Source organism: Anthonomus grandis, chromosome 14, assembly GCF_022605725.1.
Source record: "Anthonomus grandis grandis chromosome 14, icAntGran1.3, whole genome shotgun sequence".
NCBI classification, from domain to species: Eukaryota; Metazoa; Arthropoda; class Insecta; order Coleoptera; family Curculionidae; genus Anthonomus; species Anthonomus grandis.
Genome location: NC_065559.1, coordinates 6,515,819 through 6,536,917, shown reverse-complemented (window position 1 = coordinate 6,536,917; position 21,099 = coordinate 6,515,819). Strand labels below are relative to the sequence as shown.

The 21,099-nt window shown below is 32.4% G+C and overlaps 1 protein-coding gene across 1 annotated transcript in view; it reads right to left on the bottom strand.

Annotated features, from left to right (window-relative positions):
• LOC126744785 (DNA replication licensing factor Mcm2) overlaps window positions 1–21,099 on the bottom strand; it is a 34,952-nt gene that overhangs the window by 13,376 nt on the left and 477 nt on the right. Inside the window, exons 3-12 of the mRNA XM_050452337.1 lie at window positions 15,561–15,804; window positions 15,310–15,495; window positions 15,043–15,254; window positions 14,795–14,987; window positions 8,398–8,833; window positions 6,846–7,096; window positions 6,534–6,790; window positions 1,625–1,832; window positions 1,379–1,561; window positions 1,164–1,319 (exon numbers count right to left, since the gene is read on the bottom strand). Of these exons, the coding sequence (XP_050308294.1) occupies window positions 1,164–1,319; window positions 1,379–1,561; window positions 1,625–1,832; window positions 6,534–6,790; window positions 6,846–7,096; window positions 8,398–8,833; window positions 14,795–14,987; window positions 15,043–15,254; window positions 15,310–15,495; window positions 15,561–15,804 (2,326 nt within the window). The remainder of the gene's footprint in view (window positions 1–1,163; window positions 1,320–1,378; window positions 1,562–1,624; window positions 1,833–6,533; window positions 6,791–6,845; window positions 7,097–8,397; window positions 8,834–14,794; window positions 14,988–15,042; window positions 15,255–15,309; window positions 15,496–15,560; window positions 15,805–21,099) is intronic.

Here is a 21,099-nt window from a genome sequence, read left to right as displayed (position 1 = left end):
CATGCGAGATAATACCGAAGTGCATCACGTCTTTGTCGATTTAATGAAAGCTGATTGGGGTGTTCCTTATATCAACATCCTTTACTTCATCTATTACTAGGGTAAGTCGAGTCATTCTTTTTCCTTTTACGTCAAATTGTGTCTCTTCTTATTTGTTTCTATTTTATTTCGCTCATTACATAATCACTAAGGGTGTGCGTCGAAAACAGAAGGATCACCTTATTTCAGTGTGACTGGAGCAGCGTCCCTATTTCTTTACAGTCTGGCCTTGATAACTTGATAAATAATTAAGATCGAAATAACCTTGATTTAAGTAATTAAACATATAAACAGGCCCGAAACAGTAGAAAAGAGACACATTACCCTTGAGGCATGGCAGGACAGCTTGTAAATCAAAAACAGCTACTACATAGTGGTCGTTAATTCTTGTTTTGTCGTTATCTTTTTCTAATCGCGATAAATCCTTTTCTATGATATGGTTTTCGTAAAAATTAGGTCAAAATTAGGACCAAACGAACAGTCTCTCTTGCGAATTAAGTAAGAACTGTCTTTCTTCGGCATAACCGATCAGCTAATCTGATGAAGTGTAAAACGACACTTGTGCCGGTCTTTCACATAAATAATAGATTAGATTATGAATTGTTTTTATAATTTATCTACAATTGTAGGGGTCGATATATGTATATTTGTTGCATATTTGCATTTGCATTTTGTCGATACATATATTTCGCCCACAGGTAAGTGCATATAAAGATCAGGCGGAGGACTGAACTGCTTTTGAGGGACCATATGCTGGTCTCGTCTCGGACCTACCACATTTTTTCTTCCTACACCTGAACCTTTCTCAAGAAAGAAGGCACCAAAAAGTTGTAACCTAATAAATTACGAAAAAAAGACAGAAAGCAACAAAACAGCGCCCTCTGCACTTTACACCAAAAGTTAATAAAAAAACTGATTTTTGTTTGTGTTTGATCTTTACTGAGTTATCAGAAGGAACAAAAAATTTTAAACGTTACCACCCGTATCTCAACTTATGGATATAGGTAAGTCTGGTTAAACTATATATATAATTTTCCATATACTATTGATTAAACACCCTATATAGGTAATTTTGTAATAAATTCGAACAAATAACCAAGATTCCAGCTGGTTCTGCTACTTACCTTATCCATAAGATCCTTTTCATCGATTTCGATTGTCATAGCTTCCATTTCGTTAGTCGCCTTCTGGAATGTGAGCTGATCCTGAGCGAGTTGCCTCAGTATGTAGAACAGCAGCTCACTGTGATCCTTTTTGAACGACAAGTACTTCCTAAACACCTAAATAAATTCAATAAATTAGTAACTACGTATTTTGGGAAAAAGTAATAACAATTTACTTGTTTCATAGATTTCATAACGCTATATTTCTGCGTTTCCACGAAGCTTTCCAGCATCATCCTAACGGCCATATTGACGTCTTCTTCTTGCACGTACTCTCTTAAGTGCATCCGAGCATGGGCCTCGCTCATACGAATTAAACTTTCGATGTGACGAACTGTGATTGGTAAACTGCCAGTTGCCTAACAATTAAAAGTTGAACGTTTTAATTTGGGAGCTAAATATTTCAATTGAAAAGGCCCTACCAAAGATTCTTGCCTCAATTGGCTGTATATTTTGGCCACTTTATCCTGATCCATGTTTTGCAACTTAGGATGTATATTTTCTCGGGCGTAGACCAAATATTTCTTTAACATTTCTTGGGGGACTTGCATGTCGTTTTGCGGTTCGGCCACTTCTTCCGCCGAGTCTTTTTTGGACGGATGGTGTCGTATATGAGAGTTTACAACGAACCTAGAACACATAATTTTCGTAGTCCTATAGTTGGAACCTTTGGTCAGACACTCAGATCACAAAATAGTTTTAACACTAACTAAACTCTTTATTTTGTTCTCGACTCACGTTTCGCTAAATATGTTATCATCTTTGAGAGAAAACTAAACTAAAACTACTTACAAGTGGGTGAGTAACAGCAAAGGTTCCAATAATAGAATTCCAATTAACGAATGCAGATATTTGGTTTCTAAAATCCTGCAAACGCCTCTCAGTCTTCCCAAAGTTTATGCAAAGTTCACTAATGTCTTCTTTAAAAGTTAATTTCATTTTGCCAAGGTTTAAGTTTTTGCTAAGCAAAAATTGACTGTTTAATAGGATTTTCTATTTATCGAGAAACTTTATCATTTGAAAAATGACTTTTTCAAAAATTTTTGAGATAGGTAATTTTGAAATTGTATCAGTAAAGTCATCAATGAATTTTTCCTCATTGGTACATGAAAACCTATATATATGGAATAAATATATAGATCTATATGCATGTAAGTAAAAATATCTGTTGACCCACGTCCACTTCTAATTCTACACATTTGATATCTGCTATAAATCTAAATGATGGTTTAACTATTACATCCATTATAAAAATAAAATTACCATCACATTTACCTTCGTTGTAAATAGATTTATAGCCGGGCAGGTTGTATATGAGGAGATTAAGTACCTGATGCGTTTCTGTTAATATGACAATATCAATTTCTTGTAACTCATCAAAATGTGTGCCTATTACACAGATTTTGGTCACTACACCATATCTATATATGAGGCACATAGAATAATAATGGTCTAACTCCGAATACGTTAAATTCGGAGAACTAACATAATTGTTAAAATTAGAATAAAAAATTCAGCAAAATATTTCAACATAACACAAATGTTTATTCATTAATAATACAGTGTAACATAAGTGGGCTTAATGACAAATTTAGATTTTTTACAAAGAAAATGCGTTAAAACTATGAGGTAAACAAAAAAATATGGACTTAGATATCACACTATAAATCTGAATGATTTTGTTTAAATTTATCTAATCATATATCAGTTCATCGTCAGAAGATCTGTCTTCGAGGTTTTCTTGACCAGATGCTCGGGTGGGTAATGGAGTGGGCAAGTTTTTATAAAACTGATGATGTACTGGTGGTATATATGGCAGCAAGTCCATCATATCTTTCTTCTTTGCAGCTGTAGCAGTCCTTCTTGCTGGATAGAGTGGTTCTTGTATTATGTTCAAACTGCTAATGGGCCTACCAATATTTTTCTTTTTTGAAAGATCGACAATATAAAATTCACTTTCACGACTTAGAGTTTCTTTAAATTGAAATTGAAGGGGTCGATCTCTCTGAAATCGAAGCCATCTTATTTTAAGCCAGTTAAAGTTGTATCCATTAGTAGTTACTTTCCGATTGGTAATCATATTCTCTAAACCTGTTGTATTCAAAAACTGTTGATGTTGCATTTCAGTCACCACAAACTTGGGTTCTTTTCGTTTGGAATTCTTAATAATATTAATCCACTCATCTGGATGGTAGATTACACTGTGACGTCTGCTTTCACCTTCGATTGTACCGAATTGGCCATCATTTGGAAGAAAAGAGTGCCCAGAAACCAAAAATTTAAGATCTATGATGTTGATATCAAATTCTGAGTCTTGTACTAGTTTCAACAAAGATAAACTCATCTTTATATTCCAATTTTGACCTGTACATGAGTCTGAATAAGCAATAATATGTTTATGATTCGTAGCATAGTGCCTTAAATGCTTTACTAAACAAGTTGCAATGTCTTGTGATCCGCGCCCACCCTCTGTTTCGTTCCATACATACATATAACCAGTATTGCTGTTAAAGGAATGTATTCCTAGATTAAATAGATACAGATTTCTTTTATAATACGCCACAGATGTTGTCAGCTAAGGGCAAAGCCTTTTGTAAATGAAATGTTACAATATATACGTCTGTAATTTTTTTTGAGTCACTCCTTAAACTCTCCCTTGCTGAGTCTGCTTTTCGTAAATGCAACTCCTTTTCAACTGAAATATTGTTTTTTAAGTCATCATTGTTGGCACTTTTTAGTTTTAACTCTAGATCATCACACAACTTGTAGGTGTCTTGATGAGAAATGTTGAAATGCAAATTAAATTTTGTATTAAATACCTGATAATAATATTTTAATTTTTTTGGTTCTGTATTCTGGGTTCGACATTCTTCTACATACAGATCATACATCTTTTTTACAGTTAGATTACTGTCCAAGTACTTTCGAATAATGGCTTTGATAAGCCGGAAAAGTTTTTATATGCCTGACAATATCAGAATCATCCAACTTTATAGAGCTTGTAGTACCTCTTAGCTCTTTGCAATTAGAGGAATCTGGTTTCGAAATGCATCTATGCTGACGGCCGTTACTTATCTTAAATGTATCAAGAAAATATTTCTTGCAAACTATATGTGTTTTATTATTACTTTTCAATACGTATTGAAAATGTGTATGCTTTCCTAAGCGAGATCCAGTTTTAGGGCGTTTTCTATTTACGGGTGAAGCTTTTACTAAGCTATTTTGACACATAACAGCTCCCGAAATGAGTCAAACGCATTTTCTCTCTCAGTAAATGAAAATAAATTAATACACTTCTTTCTGCACTTACAGTCCAAATTGTCAAAAAGCTTGGCGTTAATTTTTACGCCACTGTTAGAAATGTACTCTTTGCCAGTATTCCTTAGTTTTTTGTTTTTATTAATTTTCCAATCCTTTTCATTTCTCGATCGTTTTCTGCTTCTAATTTTTGCAAGGCCACCTGAAAATTGTGATTTTTTACTATTATTAGTATAAAAAAAATACCATACTTGTGTATGGCTGTGGATGGTGTACAACATCGTCAAGTACTTCTTCATTTGAAGTTTCTGCATCTAAGATAAAAATTAAACTATCTAAAAATGTATTTATTTAAAAAAATAGTTCGCAGTTTTGTTAGGTTACGTCGGTATAATAAAATCATAATACCTAATTAATGCTGCTAAAATTATAAATATAGATTTACCAGAAGAATCGACACTATCACTAGGTGTATATTCAGACCCAGAATCACTAAAATCACTGAATTGATCCATTATAAAACTCTACTGTAAACACAAAAAATGTTGAACATTGAATGATTGAGAGTAAAAATGGTCCAACTCCTCAGATGTACCAGTATTATTCTGAATGCATGATTATACCGTTGTTACAGTGACCTATATTGAATTTAAATCAGAATAAGAGTAAGATGGCGTCATCTATTGACTGAAAACTGAAACAAGGAGTTAGACCAGCTTGATACTGATAGATCTATGTAGATTGATACCTTCTACGTAAATGGCGCGAATTTTGAAAAGAATGGATTTAGACCATTGTTAATCTATGTGCGTCATATGTTAAACGCTATTGATGCGACTCCACATCTTATTATAAGAAACGAAGGTCAGTTTACAAAAATTGACTATAATACTAAATCTGCTTTGGCTATAACAATAATTTCTATTCTGCGTAATAAGTAACTTAGTACCTACTTATTACGCGGCTTTTCGTATTCCTAGAGATCTACATACCGTTCTACGAGACGGACGATGATACAAACTTATTAACAGATATTTCATCATCTGAATGGATAACTTTATTTACCAGACATAAAAAATCAAAATATCGTAACATTAGGTTTGTATGATATTCCATGGAGACATGAATTGATCAAATAAATTCCATTGTGGCCAAGGCTGAAAAACGCCTTAACCTGTTAAAAGTTACAACCAAACGACATTGGGGCGCTGACTCTAAAATAGCCTTAATATTTTACAGGATATATACCACATCATTAATTGATTTTTCTTCAATATTTTACGGTAGTGTTACCAAAACCGGTTTAAATAAAATTAATCGAATACAATATAAGGCATTACGTATAGTAGTAGCTGAAACATTCTGCTCCCTATCGGTGCCGGCTTTTCTCGCAGAAATAGGAGATGATCCATTACATTTAAGAAGAGCATATTTAGCTCAAAAATTTTTAATTAAAAATATGAATACATCTAATGCCTTTCTTATAAACAAATTTAGTAGTTGGCGACCGAGAACACAACTGGTTCATTTTGGATTCACAAAAATTCACCTCCATTAGCTGAGTTATTTACTGAAGTACAAACACTACAAGACGATATTATTTTTAGAGATAATTAAAACAAAAATTTTGTGTAATTGTGTAAAATATGGTGAATATTCGAAAATAAATAATTATATACCTAATTGTCAATATTACGTCAAATTTACTTTACAGTATATCTATATATGCCGATATATCTGAGACACCAGAGTTGCATATGCTTATTTTATTTCCTTATGCTTACTTATAGTATAATTACCGCTGAAATGTATGTAATAGTGCGAGCATTAGAGTATATTTTGTCTATATTTATAGTCATTTGGGATTTGCTTCTGTCGTCTGGGCTTCGCAATATGCAGTGCATGCTAACATATTGAAAACAATCTAAAATAAATTTTTAATATTTTTAGACTATACAAATACTGGTACATTTAACTTGCGTGCTAATTTAATAGTTACTAGAGTTAAATCTGCTTGTGACACACTTTTCGGTTAGCACGTATACGGTCGATTTCACGGCAGTGAACACTCACCTGGCAAGATGCTGATCTTGAATTGGATCGATTTCATCCCGCACCACGCATAAAATATCGAATCTGGATAAAATCGGATCTGATAAATTAACATTTTCCGTAAACGTCATACTGGCATCGTATCTTCCTCCAATAGGATTGGCCGCGGCCACAACGGAACACCTGGCTTGAAGACTCGTGACGATGCCCGCCTTCGATATGGAAATCGATTGTTGTTCCATGGCTTCGTGGATCGAGGTTCTATCTTGGTCGTTCATCTAAGGGTTATTTGTTTAAAATTCTCTTCAATATCTAGAATAGTTATTTACTAACTTTATCAAACTCGTCAATCAGACACACTCCTTGATCGGCTAACACCAAAGCACCCGCTTCTAGGGTCCATTCTTTGGACACGGGGTTTCTTCGAACGTAAGCAGTTAAACCGACAGCACTCGCCCCTTGACCGGTCGTGAAAACGGCCCGGGGAGCGATTTTTTCAACGAACTTTAAAAATTGCGATTTGGCCGTGCCCGGGTCGCCGCATATCAGAACGTTTATGTCGCCTCTTACTTTGTGTTTGTGTCCTAAAAATAATAGACACGTTGAAAAAGCGAAATGATTTAAAATGTGTAACATCATAGAAGAGAATAAAGTTTCTGACAAATTTAAATCTTTAAAATTGGGGTATCTAACAAATTTGATGATTTATTACTATTGGTTATAAGTCATGAAATTTGCACATTTAGTTGCCAGTGAACTTTTTTGTATTTCTGTTATTTGACTTATTGATAATTATATTGACTTATTAAAATCATTGTTACATATAATAAATCTTGTTCTTAAAAAAAGAGGTTACAACATATGGATACTGCTGCTGTAGAAAATTGATAAAAATTTATTTTGAAAGATATTCTATACACTCACAATAATTTTATTCCTATATGCAATATTTATATCAAATCACTATATTTAAAACTAATGGAGAACTAACATATGGTTATCCTTTAAATACTTAAGATATTCTTTTGTTAAACATTAAAGGCTTTAATAATTTTAATTCTGATTGTATTCATATCAATTATGCAAATAAATTTATAAAATTTTTATGTCTTACGGAAATGTGGGCAAATCTAGAGAATAATTAATCATCAGTTATTGAAGGCTATCGTTATGGACTATTGTCGTACTATTCTTACACATGGTGGTGCTGCTAAAAATTATGTGAAGATGTTATAGACATACATAATTTTTATTCACAGAAAAATTATGTAAAATTTCATAGCATTATGCTTTAAATAAAAATGTATATATTTTTGTGTGTTATTGACCACCGCATGGAGATTTCGATATTTTTTATAAATAATATTGTAATATTAAAAAATATTGTAAGGTTCGTAGCGAAGCATTTCATATGAGCGATTTGAACACGCCTTTCCTTAGTTCTACAAATAATCAATGTTGTCTTAATATATTGTCCATCTTTAATTTTAAAAAAAGTTTGTTTGCCCACTCGGATTGTGCTACTATTTCTACCATTCTGAATTCAATTTTTACCAATATATCTGAATGTGAGGATGCTATGGTGGAAAGCAATGCTATACCATGAAATATAGACCATGAAACTGTATTTGTAATTCTGGAGTTTTTACCAAATTTACTGAAGAAGTCAATCAGAGTGGGCAGCTTAAATGTTGGTTTTACTACTACATATAAGTAATTTTAAATATGTCCTCAAGTATCAAAAATAGGTAGAAGGCTATAAGAAAAACCACTTTAATGTCCAATTTGACTTATTTCATTAGACACATTTATGGTATTTTAATTTAAGCTAGACGATGTCTTTGCAATAACGAACGATTTTTCCAGTTCAAATTACTATACGTACCAGGATTCTTAGGTTCTCCCCCAAACAAACTCAACGCCAGCGCCCTCTTTATATAATCATGTGCGTAAATTGAGGGCGCGATAGACGCGATAATCCTATCGGCGATCCTGTAATCCTTACTCATCTTGATGATGGCGCTGATATCGTCATCGGTCAGGGATTGCACGATCTGTTTGCAATCCTTCACCACCAGATGGTTGGCGAATATGACCGTCGAGAAGACGGGGAAACCGTTGTCGACGTTCAACGAGCCGTCGTAGCTGTTGGTGTAGATGCCGGTGATGTCGACCTCGTCGCCCGGTTTGCATCTGTCGCACAGGTCGGCCAATAGGACGCAGTCTTTTGAGCGGGGTACCCGACCGGCGGGGATACGTCCCGGAGATTCTTGTAGGGTGATTTTTTGGTAGTTACGGTATACTGTTTGTTCCATGTTGATCTAGATAACAATTTCATATAAATTCAATTACTAGCAGGAGAACAAATCTTAAGTATTAAAATAGGTACATATATCAACTAACAATAATTCACTTATTTACTAAAACTAACAATATTTATGGATGTCTAACAAGGTAATGCAGGGTGTCCCAAAAGTGGACGTCCAAATGAAAGAAGGCGATAGAGAAGGTCATTTGCAGTCTAAACAACCGTATATTATGATCCGATTGTTGATGGTTTAGAAGTGATTACTATTTTTCTGATTTTTATAAAAAATCACTTCACTTACTCCACAACTAATTCTAGATAATGTAAAAACGGGATTTTATTGCTGCTAAACATCGCTATAAATGTTCAAAATGTGAATTTGAAAAATGATAAAATGTGAACCAATCGCCCTAATACAAATTCGACAACCAGAAAAGAAATCATTGGTCAAAACAAGTTCTTTAAATATTCCCCAGAAAAAAGTCTAAAAGGTTCAGGTCAGGTGAGCGCGACGGCCAATGGATGGTTCCTCTCCTTCCAATCCATCGATTATAAAAAGTAGTATCGAGAATTTGCCTTACGATTCGGACAAAGTAAGGATTCTTCATCGAGTTGCAGCTACATGTTTTGGCGTGATATGTCTTCAAGTTATTATTTCTTTTAAAACTGCTTTCGTCACTCCACAATTTTTTTTTAATTGAGGGTCTTGTCTCTTACGGTGCAGCATTTCTCAACAAAAACTGAATTCTTTTTTCATAGTCAGTGGTCATAAGTGCTTGAACACGTTGCACATGATAAAGGTAGGGGAGACCGAGGACAATTGAGTCGCCATTTTTTTTAGACGCGAAGGTAAAAACTCGTGTACACAGCCTCACAACGCTTGACTAATTCCACATTTCTGCTCGACAGTGTGAAACTAGCAGTTGAGCAAAGTGGGTGTGTTTGCGCTCGGCTCTCTTATTTTATGTCAACAAAGTAATCTTTACATTTCATCTAAAAAGTGTGGAAACAAGAAATTTAAGTGTAAGTACACCACTTTTTTGTTTTTAATCAATTTTTTTATGTTTTTGCTTAGGTTTAGCAGCCTAAACTTGTTAGTTTTAGTTAAAGAGTTCAAAGAAAAATAATATTTTGCTAAAAAAAACCTGAAGGGGACAATTCAAACAAGATGTAAATAATTTTACGGGGACGGTTGAAACATAATTTATAGAAGGCTTTTGGTATTATTTAAGCGTAAACTGATTAACTGATTGTAACAAACTCTCTGAGGGCTATTATTTTGTTATAGAATGCGACGTGAAAGGGTCAGGAAAACAAATAGAGGTACCAAATCCAACTTGGTTTACGAAAATGCGTATAGGGAGGTTATTGAAAATGGAGCATCCGTAAGGTCTGCGGCAGATTTGTTTGAACTGAATCATGTTACATTAGGCAGATTTATTAAGAAAAAGAAAGAAACTATTGAACAAGGGTCTACTGAAACTGTAACAATGGGATATAGGTGCGTACGACGAGTATTTAACGTTGAGCAGGAAAAATCCATTGTTAAATACATAATAAAGGCATCTCAAATATTTTACGGCCTATCGCCAAAAGAAATACGTAAACTGGCCTGCCAAATAGCCGTAAAATATGCATTGAATATGCCGAATACATGGACTAAAAACTCATTGGCAGGAGAAGATTGGTTTTTCGGGTTTATGAAACGTAATCCTGAACTATCAATCCGTTGTCCCCAGGCTACAAGCCTTTCAAGAGCGACCAGTTTTAACCCAACAAATGTACAACTTTTCTTTGACAATCGTGCCACGGTAATAGACAGATATAAATTCTAAGCGAAGGACATTTATAATATAGACGAAACCGGTGTTACGACGGTACAAAAACCTGCTAAAATCGTAGCAGAAAAGGGACGCAAACAGGTAGGGGCACTTACATCAGGAGAACGTGGCACTTTGGTTATAGTGGCAATAGCGGTAAATGCAAATGGAAATAGCATCCCACCAATCTTTATCTTTCCAAGATTAAGATATCAGGATCATTTCGTTCGTGACGGTCCACCTGGGTGCATTGTAGCAGAAAATGCTAGTGGATGGATGCAAGAAGATGAATTCTTGCTATACCCAAGACACTTTCAAAAACATACCGACAGTTCAATTGAAAATAAAGTTTTGGTTTTAATAGATAACCATCAATCTCATGTAGAACAAATATGAAACGATAAGTTGATATATCTAAAATAATATTATTTGCAAGTTTACATGATTTATCATCAAAAAACCTAAAAAATTGTCACAAAGTAGCCCCACTTTACGGTATCAAATCTAGGATGAAACAATTTATGTTATAGGCTTCAGTAGACATGAGTTCAAAAGCTGTAGGTTATTGTCTTATTAATAGGTTTGTAACAAAACACTTTAATATTGCTTTTTTATAATTGTGTATATTGTTTAATTCTTTTAGATCGACCTCTGAGTATGTAACCAATTGTATCAACTCAAATCAAATCAAGATAAGTTTTATGGTTATGAACAAATATTTGTTCATGAGAAAAAAAGAGAAAAAAAACAGAATAAAAACAGTAAAAAAGAGAAATGTATACATAAAAAGGACGAAAATCAAAATCTATACATACAAAAACTTACACTGTAGACTCTACAAAACATTAAGCATAAAACTCTTCAAGGTAGGCTTTTTCTGTCAGATACTTTTAAGAGCTATGTCTGTTGCAAGGTCTATCCAGGGTCAAGGGGATATTTAGGTAAATTTACAGCCAATTTATGTTAAATTTTGGTTCTTCTCGACCGTTTAATTAAAATAGCGATAAGCAGTTTATTTATAAGAAAAACGAATTAATATGTTTAATTTTCGTATAAGGTCTAGTTTCGAAAACTTTTCCGCAAATCGGACCTAAAATTATGGGCAGAACACCTAAGATGTGTGTAATTTGACCGGAAATAATATACCAATGGCGAAGTAGCGAATTGTCAAGTAGATTTTTTCCAAAAAAAAGAAGAACAAAGAAACTAATTTCGACATTTATACATTTTAATGGTATCTGGAATTATAAACCCAACCTAGCCCAACTTTTCTGAAAACCGCACTTAAAATTATGGAAAAAGAGAGTCTAGTTGCAACACTATGATGTGACAGAAAGCATTCCTATAATGCTGTTTTGCGATAATGAGTACATTTTTTGAAATAATATAAGTTATCAAAAATTAATATTGGTTGGAAATACACACATTTTACGCCTTTTCCTATAATTTTAGGTGCAATTAAGTCAAAATATATTTATATATATTTAGTTTTTGAACAACATCAACATCCAAATAGCCAATTACAGATACCGAAATTACCTATAACTAATAAATTCAAAATAATCAGAGGGACTAAGTAAACAATACAAAATCCTACATAGCTCTTTATTAGAAAATTATCTAAATACCTACTACCACAGGAACTCACGTTATAAACTATTTAAATCCTGCATCTGAGAAGCATACAATATTTATAATTCTAGTAAAACTTCCTAAGCTTATCAAATCTATGTCAAAGTCACTAGCATTAATATTAAAAGAATTGCACATTTTATATATTGGTGAGCGTTCAAAAATATTTGTCCTTGGAAAATCTAACTTAAAAGCCTTTCTTTGTCTAGTGTTCCCAGCATTGACAAAAAATGCAAGCATTGAAAATATGTCTGGAGAGTTAATTTTATTTGTTAAGATTTTATACATATACACAAGGCAAATTTTTTGGTGTCTATTTTCCAAGGAGAGCCTATTAAATTCCTGCAATAACAAAAAATGGTTATAGCCCTGACTTGGATAATATACATACTTTTTAAAAAACATGTATTTCAGAAATTTACGTTGTACACATTCTAGTTTTAGTCCACACCTCATATTGTGGTGGCCATAAAATGCTACCGTACTCCAATAGCTGTATTCGATTCAACGCCGGTTCTGGTTGACAGCTATTTGACGCTATTAACAGAATATTTGACGTATTTGGTTACAAATAATGACGTCAACGCATAACCAATACCAAACCACCCGAATGCAATGGTTCTGCTGTTTTTTTTTATTGGTTATGGTTCTTGCTATATTTGTGTTCTGTGGGTTCTTGTTTATTTTTTTGCTTCGGTTTGGTGGTGTTTGCTTTACACTTTTCTACTTTTCCCCCCAGAAAAAAAATTAAAATTGCTGGTCAGATTGGGGTACCTTCCTCTATAACGCTATATATTTTAGACTCTAGAAGATTGTAGCAGATATTACTGTTCAATTAATATAGGTACTTAGGTAAGTCTACATCTATTAATGTTCTCTGAGTATTACTAATCCTCTTTTATATTATAGTAGGTATGGAGTGAGATTTTACCAGCCCTGCAAGTGTAAAAGACATAGCTATAGCCACCTGTCTTAAATAGTCAAGTGTATAATCATCATCTAAAAATTAAAAACAAAATACCTAATAATTTAAAGGGCTATTAAATAAATGATTAAGTAATAAAGGCCCTGCATTTATTTCTGCAGTGTAGTAACCGAAAGTAATATGATGCATGTAGTTTTTATTTACATTAGTAGAAAAGAAATACCAAAAAACCTACTAGTAAGAAGTAAATGGCAAGTAGAAATATCAGCCTCTATATATATGGACTTATCGTTAATTAAAAAGTGTACATTTTCCATTTTATCTCATTTAATATAAATACTGCTTAATTATTACTACCCTCTAGGATCTTATTATTGTATATTCAAGTTCAAATAAAAAAATGTTATCAATAAAAACAATTTTGTTTTTTATCTCGTGTTTACAAACAAATCCAAACCAAATCGGATAACTACCTCGCCGGTCTGGTTCGAGATATGACAGACCAAAAGTAAACAATGACGTCATTAAATGTAAAACGAATGCGGTTGGTATCACTTCGGTTAACCGAAACCAGAACCAGCGTTCACTCGAATATAGCTAATACTGGCAACACCAGACTGTCAAAACATTTCAGACAACACTCAACACTAAAACCCTTGGTAGACCTGACGATAAATCCCATTGTCTATGTTCTTTATTTACAAACTCACAATTACAGTCCACAATAATACCCAAGTCTTTCTCATGCTTACAGTCTTGTACTGGTGTACCATTAATGCTATACTCATATTTAAACACATTTTTATTATACATTAATATTAAAATCATTTAAGTTACACCAGTCTACAACACTTTGTAAATTTCTTTGCAAAACATGACAATCCTCTAGTGTACTAATTTCCATATACATTTTAAAGTCATCAGCAAAACATAAGGCCCTCGAATTACCTATAGCATACAATATGGCATTTATAGCAATTAAAAACAAAAGGGGTCCCAAATTGGATCCTTGGGGAACCCCAGAGGTACTAGTATAAATATTAGACTTTGCACCTCGGACTTCAACATATTGCTGCCTATCGGTTAAATAAGAAATTATTAATTTTATTAAAAATAATACATTTTTTGTAGTTTTCCATCTAAAATGTCGCAATGGTTAAACTCACTTTAAGACTAAAGAATCTGATAGTCTTATTTTTTTTATACTGATGTGGAGCAAGGATCTTTAAGGAAATATATGCCCCTCGCTACATTTGTAAGCATAATGTGTCACCAAATGTGCTTTTTCTATTTCCCAAGGTAACTTTCGATAGGAAAATTCACTATCTTCAACTGTAGAAAAATGCATATTTTAGTAAAACTGAACGTGGACATATTAAACATAATCTTACAAGCGCAGCCAGGAATTTAATAGAACTTTGTGATTTATCTATTTTCAGAGATTATAAAAGACATATTGGAATACCTGAGTCAGTCTCACGTTAGTTTAAAATATACTTCAAAGTTTAACATCAAAACTTTTCATTTTTTCTAATAGTTTCTTAAACATATTAGAGTTTAAAAAAATATATAAAGTTAGTAAATGATTTAAACTTACCGAAAATGGTCCGCCACTTTGACACTCGGGACACGTCTTAGGTTGAACTTCCATATCTTGAGTCTGTTGGAAAGGTCCCAAAACAAAACCACAAGACATACAATCGAATTTAACCAGAGATAATTGCGGTAAAACCCCCGTGGTTGCCGTTACCACTCCCAGAGTCCTTACTAATTGATTCACATGCAATTTTCTGAAAATTACCAATGAAATTTAATAAAGAAATAATATTTTTACATAATTATTACCTAAAAGTTCTAAGCTCTTCAATAAGGGGCAAATCTGATATCCTTATGTGAATCTCATTGGTTACCCTGTCATAACTGGGGTACATAGACAAAACAATATCTTTGGCCACCTCATCAAAGATTTCCAACATTTGAAAGGGTGCTTCTGGTAAAAAATAGGCCAATACATGCTCTTTATTGGCTAAATTTGGAAATTCAACTGTGAAACTTGACTGAAAGAATATAGATTATAGATTAAAAAAAAAATCTAGTCTAGTTCAAACAAACCTGATTGTGCTCACACATTCTCCTAATTTTTTCTTTATAAATATATTGGCCTTTACTATTAACGTAAGTTCTTAAAAAGTTTTTAAAACGATTAGCGATTTCTGTCCTAGGACCCATCATGACAACCCAGTCTTTTATGGAGTAGCCTTTTGTATCTTCAAGGTTTTCAATAGATTCAATCATTTCCTAAAAATAAGTTTCAGAGAAAATCATTGAAAATATTCATAATAAAGAAACCTTGTATTTCATACCTGATCATCCATTTCACCAGCAGCAGCTTTTTCAGCCCTGCGTCTTTTGTTCCTCGGATCCTCCTCGTCCTCCCTATCATATAATAACTCTCGATCGTCCCTCCTGAGGATCCCCATCTCTCTATCTCTTTGCCTAAGTTCCGCTTCTGCTGCCAATCTGTCCTCAATGGACATTGCATCGTAATCGTCTTCATCCAAAAGACGTTCATCATATCTGTCTAAGTGAGGCATAGCACGGTAGTCGCTGGAGTTGTAAATGAGTTAGTAAAGGTTTGGTAAGATTCAATATTTATTCTATAAAATTATATTTAAGAAATTTATTTTCAAAATAAGTAGGTTACAGACCCTACAGAAAAATTTAGAGATAAAGATGTGACAAACTCCTGTATAAAATATTGGCATAAAACTTTAATTAATACTTACCAATTAGTAAAAAACAGACTTAGTAAGTCTATAATGACTTTTTTTGAAAATATGCTATATTTTCTGTGACCTAATTGTGTTGGGAATTATATTGAAAAATTTTATACATGAATAGAGGTATAGACGCTAGGAATAGAGGAAACTTATAATAAATAAATAATAAGCTTTCATTTCAAGAAATCATGTAAGTTTTATGTAGATAGGTGCACAATTAACTATAAAAAATGTGCCTATGCACCTATAAATATACACATTTTATAATTATAGAGAGAACAATTTAGTAAAATTAATGCTTTTATCATTTTTAAATTAACACTCTTAATATATTATTATGTTGGCCAAGTACCAACAACCAAACATTCATGTCTTTGAAGACAGACAAAATGTGTTATTATGTTGTTAGAAACTGCGTCGTCAATATTTGATTAAGTGCTTTTTAGAGAGCGAATGATATTAAAAGGTTTAGATAATAATAAAGATGTTAAAAATAAGATATCCGAGGTATTTTGCACTGTAAGGTTATTTTGTACTTTTGTTATTTTTCCAGACAACTATTGTGCCTGAATATATCTATTAAGCTCTTCAGCGATATCACCCTCTACAAGTAGGGGAGATCTGATTTTTACAACTCTACACATTTTCGGTTTACTAGTTATTTCATTTATGGCATGTTTTATTGTGGTCCATGTTTCTTTTGGACTTTTATAGCTTTGATTAAAGAGCCTTTTCAAATACATAGCTTTTGATGTTAAGAGTAGTTTAGAAAATAGTTTTCTGTAAACTATATGAAGTTTTGTTTAGCTATTAAGTCATTAAGGTGGCTGGAGATTGTATATCATTCTCTTGTTAGATGACAAATATACTGGTGCACCTCAAGGATCAGTTCTGGGATCTATTTAATTTTTATTGTATGTGAATAACATTATGGACCTGAATAGTTCTGGTTTTAAGTAGTAAATTTTAAACCAGGAATATTTATACCTTTTTTATCTAGAAAATCAAATTTTAGTCAGTATAATTGAAAGTAAATTTCTAGGTTTACAAATCATATTGAACTTTTCAATACAGTCATTCAGCTGGTTTAACATAACAATCATATTTATAGATTTATAACATTTATAGACTCCCATTTATGTTATGGTATACATTTTTATGGTTCTTGTGCTAAACAGCTAATGTATACAGTACTTGTGGTTAAATTAAGTACATGATTAAAGCCAAAGTGAGAGATTCAAGAAAGACAATTAAAAAAAAATTCTAACCCCACCTTGCCTGTATATACTTGAAACAGTAACTTTAGTTCATAAAAAGTATAGTAATTGCTTAAGGAGATTCCTCCATCTATTCCATAAGACAAACACTTAGGGTGGCACTTCCTATTCCCAAAACTTAATGGTTGACTAGTTTTCAATCATCTGCCTGTAAATGGAGATGGAATTCTCAATTAAAGAATTTTAGAACAAAAGTCAAAAATTCTTTAATTGGGGTTTGTTGTTGCGAGTCTATTAGGATATTCAGGAATAATTAAATCACAGATTTTGAATTACTTGTTAACAAAAGCTTGTTAGTAGATGTTCTAGATGTGGTATGTACTGTGTGGTAACTACCACTTTTTCTTTCAAACTATTTAGGTCTTTAATTTTTAGTTAGATCTAGGTATGAGCTTTGTTAACTTAAATGTTATAGAACAATAAAGCATACTTTAATTGAAAAATATATAACTGATGAGCAGAACTGTAATCTCTTATTCTACAATAGTGTTTTCCAGAAACTCTTAGGAGGATGTGAGAAACTCAGCTATAGTAGAGGTATTCCAAGAATCAAAAATTGGCTGGACTAAGACTAAATATTTCAAAAACAAAAAATACAGATATGTTTACAAATTGAGAAAATTAGATCATGTACCCGAAAATATAAAAAAATTGGCTGAATTGTAATAATTTGTATAAATTTAATTTGACTCTATACAGAGAATTGCATAATTGCTCGACAACTTCTTTTTCTCAAAAAAGCTTATAATTGTTTTTAATTGTAACTTATATAATAAGTTACCTCAAGCACTCTTATTGATCCTATATTTATCAATAATTTTGACATAGTAAAACAATGTGGAACGATATCTTCAAATGCAATTTCTTACCATAATTTAGTATATCTTAATATGTCTCTTAATATTAAAAAGGCACCTTCTAGAATATTCTCTTTTAGATCATTTAGAAATTTTAATCAACTAAATTTTAAAATGACCTTTAAAATATGTAAACTAGAACTTTTCAACCATTTCATTATAGAACTTTCTGATAAACATGCTCCCATAATAGAGGTCCGAGCAACAAAACCAAAAGCTCCTTGGTTAAATGATAAAATTCGTCACCTAAAAGTATTGAGAGATAAAAGTTGGCAAAAGTATAGAAAAACTAGATCGGACGCTGACCATTTACTCTATAAAAATATTCGTAACCAGACATTATCTGCCACTAGAGCTGCAAAAAAGAGATATATTATAAATACTTCTCAATTAAACAATACAGCTAAACTCTGGAAAACTCTTCAAGCTTTAAATGTTCGCTCACAAAAAAAAACACATTATATCAAGTAACCACTCAAATCCTAATGAAATTAATAGTTATTTTACATCCTTTTTGCAATCCATATCAAATCCCTCAAATAATCAAATTTTATATTATAACACCCATATATTCAACCCAGAAATAAACTTCAAATTTTCTTTAGCTACAATAGATGAAATACACTCCGCTCTACATAACATCCGAACTAACGCTGTTGGTACAGATCAAATAAATGCAAAAATGCTAAAAATATGTAGCCCTTTAATAGATCACATAATTTTACGCATTGTTAACACGTCCATAGAGAAAAAACAAGTCTCAACAATCTGGAAAACTGCTCTGGGAATCCCACTACCAAAGAACAGTCAGCCCTCCCATTTTTCTGAGTTGAGGATCATAAGTATTCTTCCCACCCTGTCAAAAATTGTTGAGTGAATCCTTTATAACCAAATATTCACTTATTTTACTGTTAATAAAATCCTGCCTGATAATCAATGTGGATTTCGAGAGAATTTTAGCACAGTATCTGCTTTAGCATTTGTGCTTGATGATATATTCAGGGCCTGCGATGAAGGCTACATATTTTGGTACTCCTAGACTTCTCCAAGGCCTTTGATACTCTGGATCACCGTCTCCTATTAGCTAAGCTAAAATATTATGGGTTCGACGCGGACTCTGTTCAATTAATTAATTCATTTCTAAGCAAACGGTCGCAAAAGGTGGTCTATAACAATATTACGTCGAATGCATTTAATGTTCTGTCGGGTGTGCCCATCACCCCTTCTATTTATTATTTACACCATTGATATAAATCTCGCACCTAAATACTGTAAAACACAAGCATACGCGGATAACACACAAATCTATGTCTCTTTTGATTATAACAAATCGCAAGAAATGGTCGATAAAATAAACGTTGATCTTAAGGTAATTAAAGAATTATCTGCTGAACATAACCTAAACTTACATTCTGACTAAACTTACATTGGCAGCAAAATGAAAAGAAACTCTATTAAAAACAACTTAAAATTAAAAATAAATGATACTACATTAAAATTTGTATCCAGCGCAAAAAATCTTGGCTTAACTATCGACGAAGATCTCAGATTTAGTGCACACATTCAGAATATAACAAGAAAAAGCTTCTGTGTGCTGAAATTATTATATAATAATCAGCACATTCTTAACTACTCATTGAAAAAAAGTTTATGTGACACATTAGTACTCTCACATTTTAACTATGGTGACTTTATATACGGTCCATGTCTTACAGCTCTCAATAAACAAAAAATACAAAGGGTACAGAATGCATGCTGTTGATTGATATATGGAATCAGGAAGCATGACCATATTACTCATAAAATTGTAGAATCTAACTGGCTAAATATGGAAAGCTGTAGAAACCTACATCTTTCAAATTTTGTGCATAAGCTTCTCAATACCATTAACACCTCAAATACTCTTAAAAATAAATTTCTGCCAAGGACAAGCATGCATGGACAAAATATTAGAAACAAAAACAAATTCTCCATCCCGTTACATAAAACATCTATGTATAAAAGATCCTTTTCATATATAAAGACAAAAAGACACTTAAAATAAGCATGTTGAGGCAATACTTAATAAAAAAATTAAAAAAATGGGAGAGTAACCAGGAAAAGTGTATCTGACTTGTGTAATAAACAAACCTTATAATATATTTGAAGAATTTATAAACAGGTATTGGCATTGTATTGCTGAACTGGACTAGGCTTTGAAATTATTTCAAAATATAACTATCTACTTTTTAAAGAAAATCTCTACCTGCTACTGGATAAAGCTTTATTATGGTCTTTTGTATTGCACAGTTTGTCGTTGTGTATAATAATTCTTTAAGTAACTTTTTTTTTCTTCTACAATGTGTGCGTACATTTAAAGAGCTATTCACTAATAAGTTGCATGATATTGTTTTATTTTCACTTCAGAGGGATTAGGTAGGTTAAGTAAGAGTAGCCACATGGCTAGACTTCGCCTCTCTTATATCCCTATAGAAATGTATGTATGATAATCTTAAAATTATTTGTTTGTTAAATAAAAGATGTTTATTATTATTATTATTATTATATAACGTATACAAATTTTGGTTATTTAAGTTTTAGGTACAAACAACAAATTTGCTTTGGAGTTTATATAGTAATGGATGAATATAACATGCATAAAGTATTGTATCAGAATATTTTGGAAAACTTATGTATATCTATTACCACTTGCTGTAGGATATTCTTTTTTACTGGCAAGAATTTTGCTTTTTGGAATTATAGGGACGAGTTGGTTGAGTGGAAGAATGGCATGCATATGATGTAATTGTATATATTATATGTTTTTGCATTATGTGTATATAGAAATACTTGAATAAAGATGTTATTTATTTATTTAAAATTTAATGTGTTTTTCTACTAGTTATTTTTTTAGTAAAAATCTTTTATTGCTTGGATCTCAACTGGGCTTTACATTTCTACAGCTATGTACTCATAACATGTACAGTAGACAGTAAATCCTTGCATAAA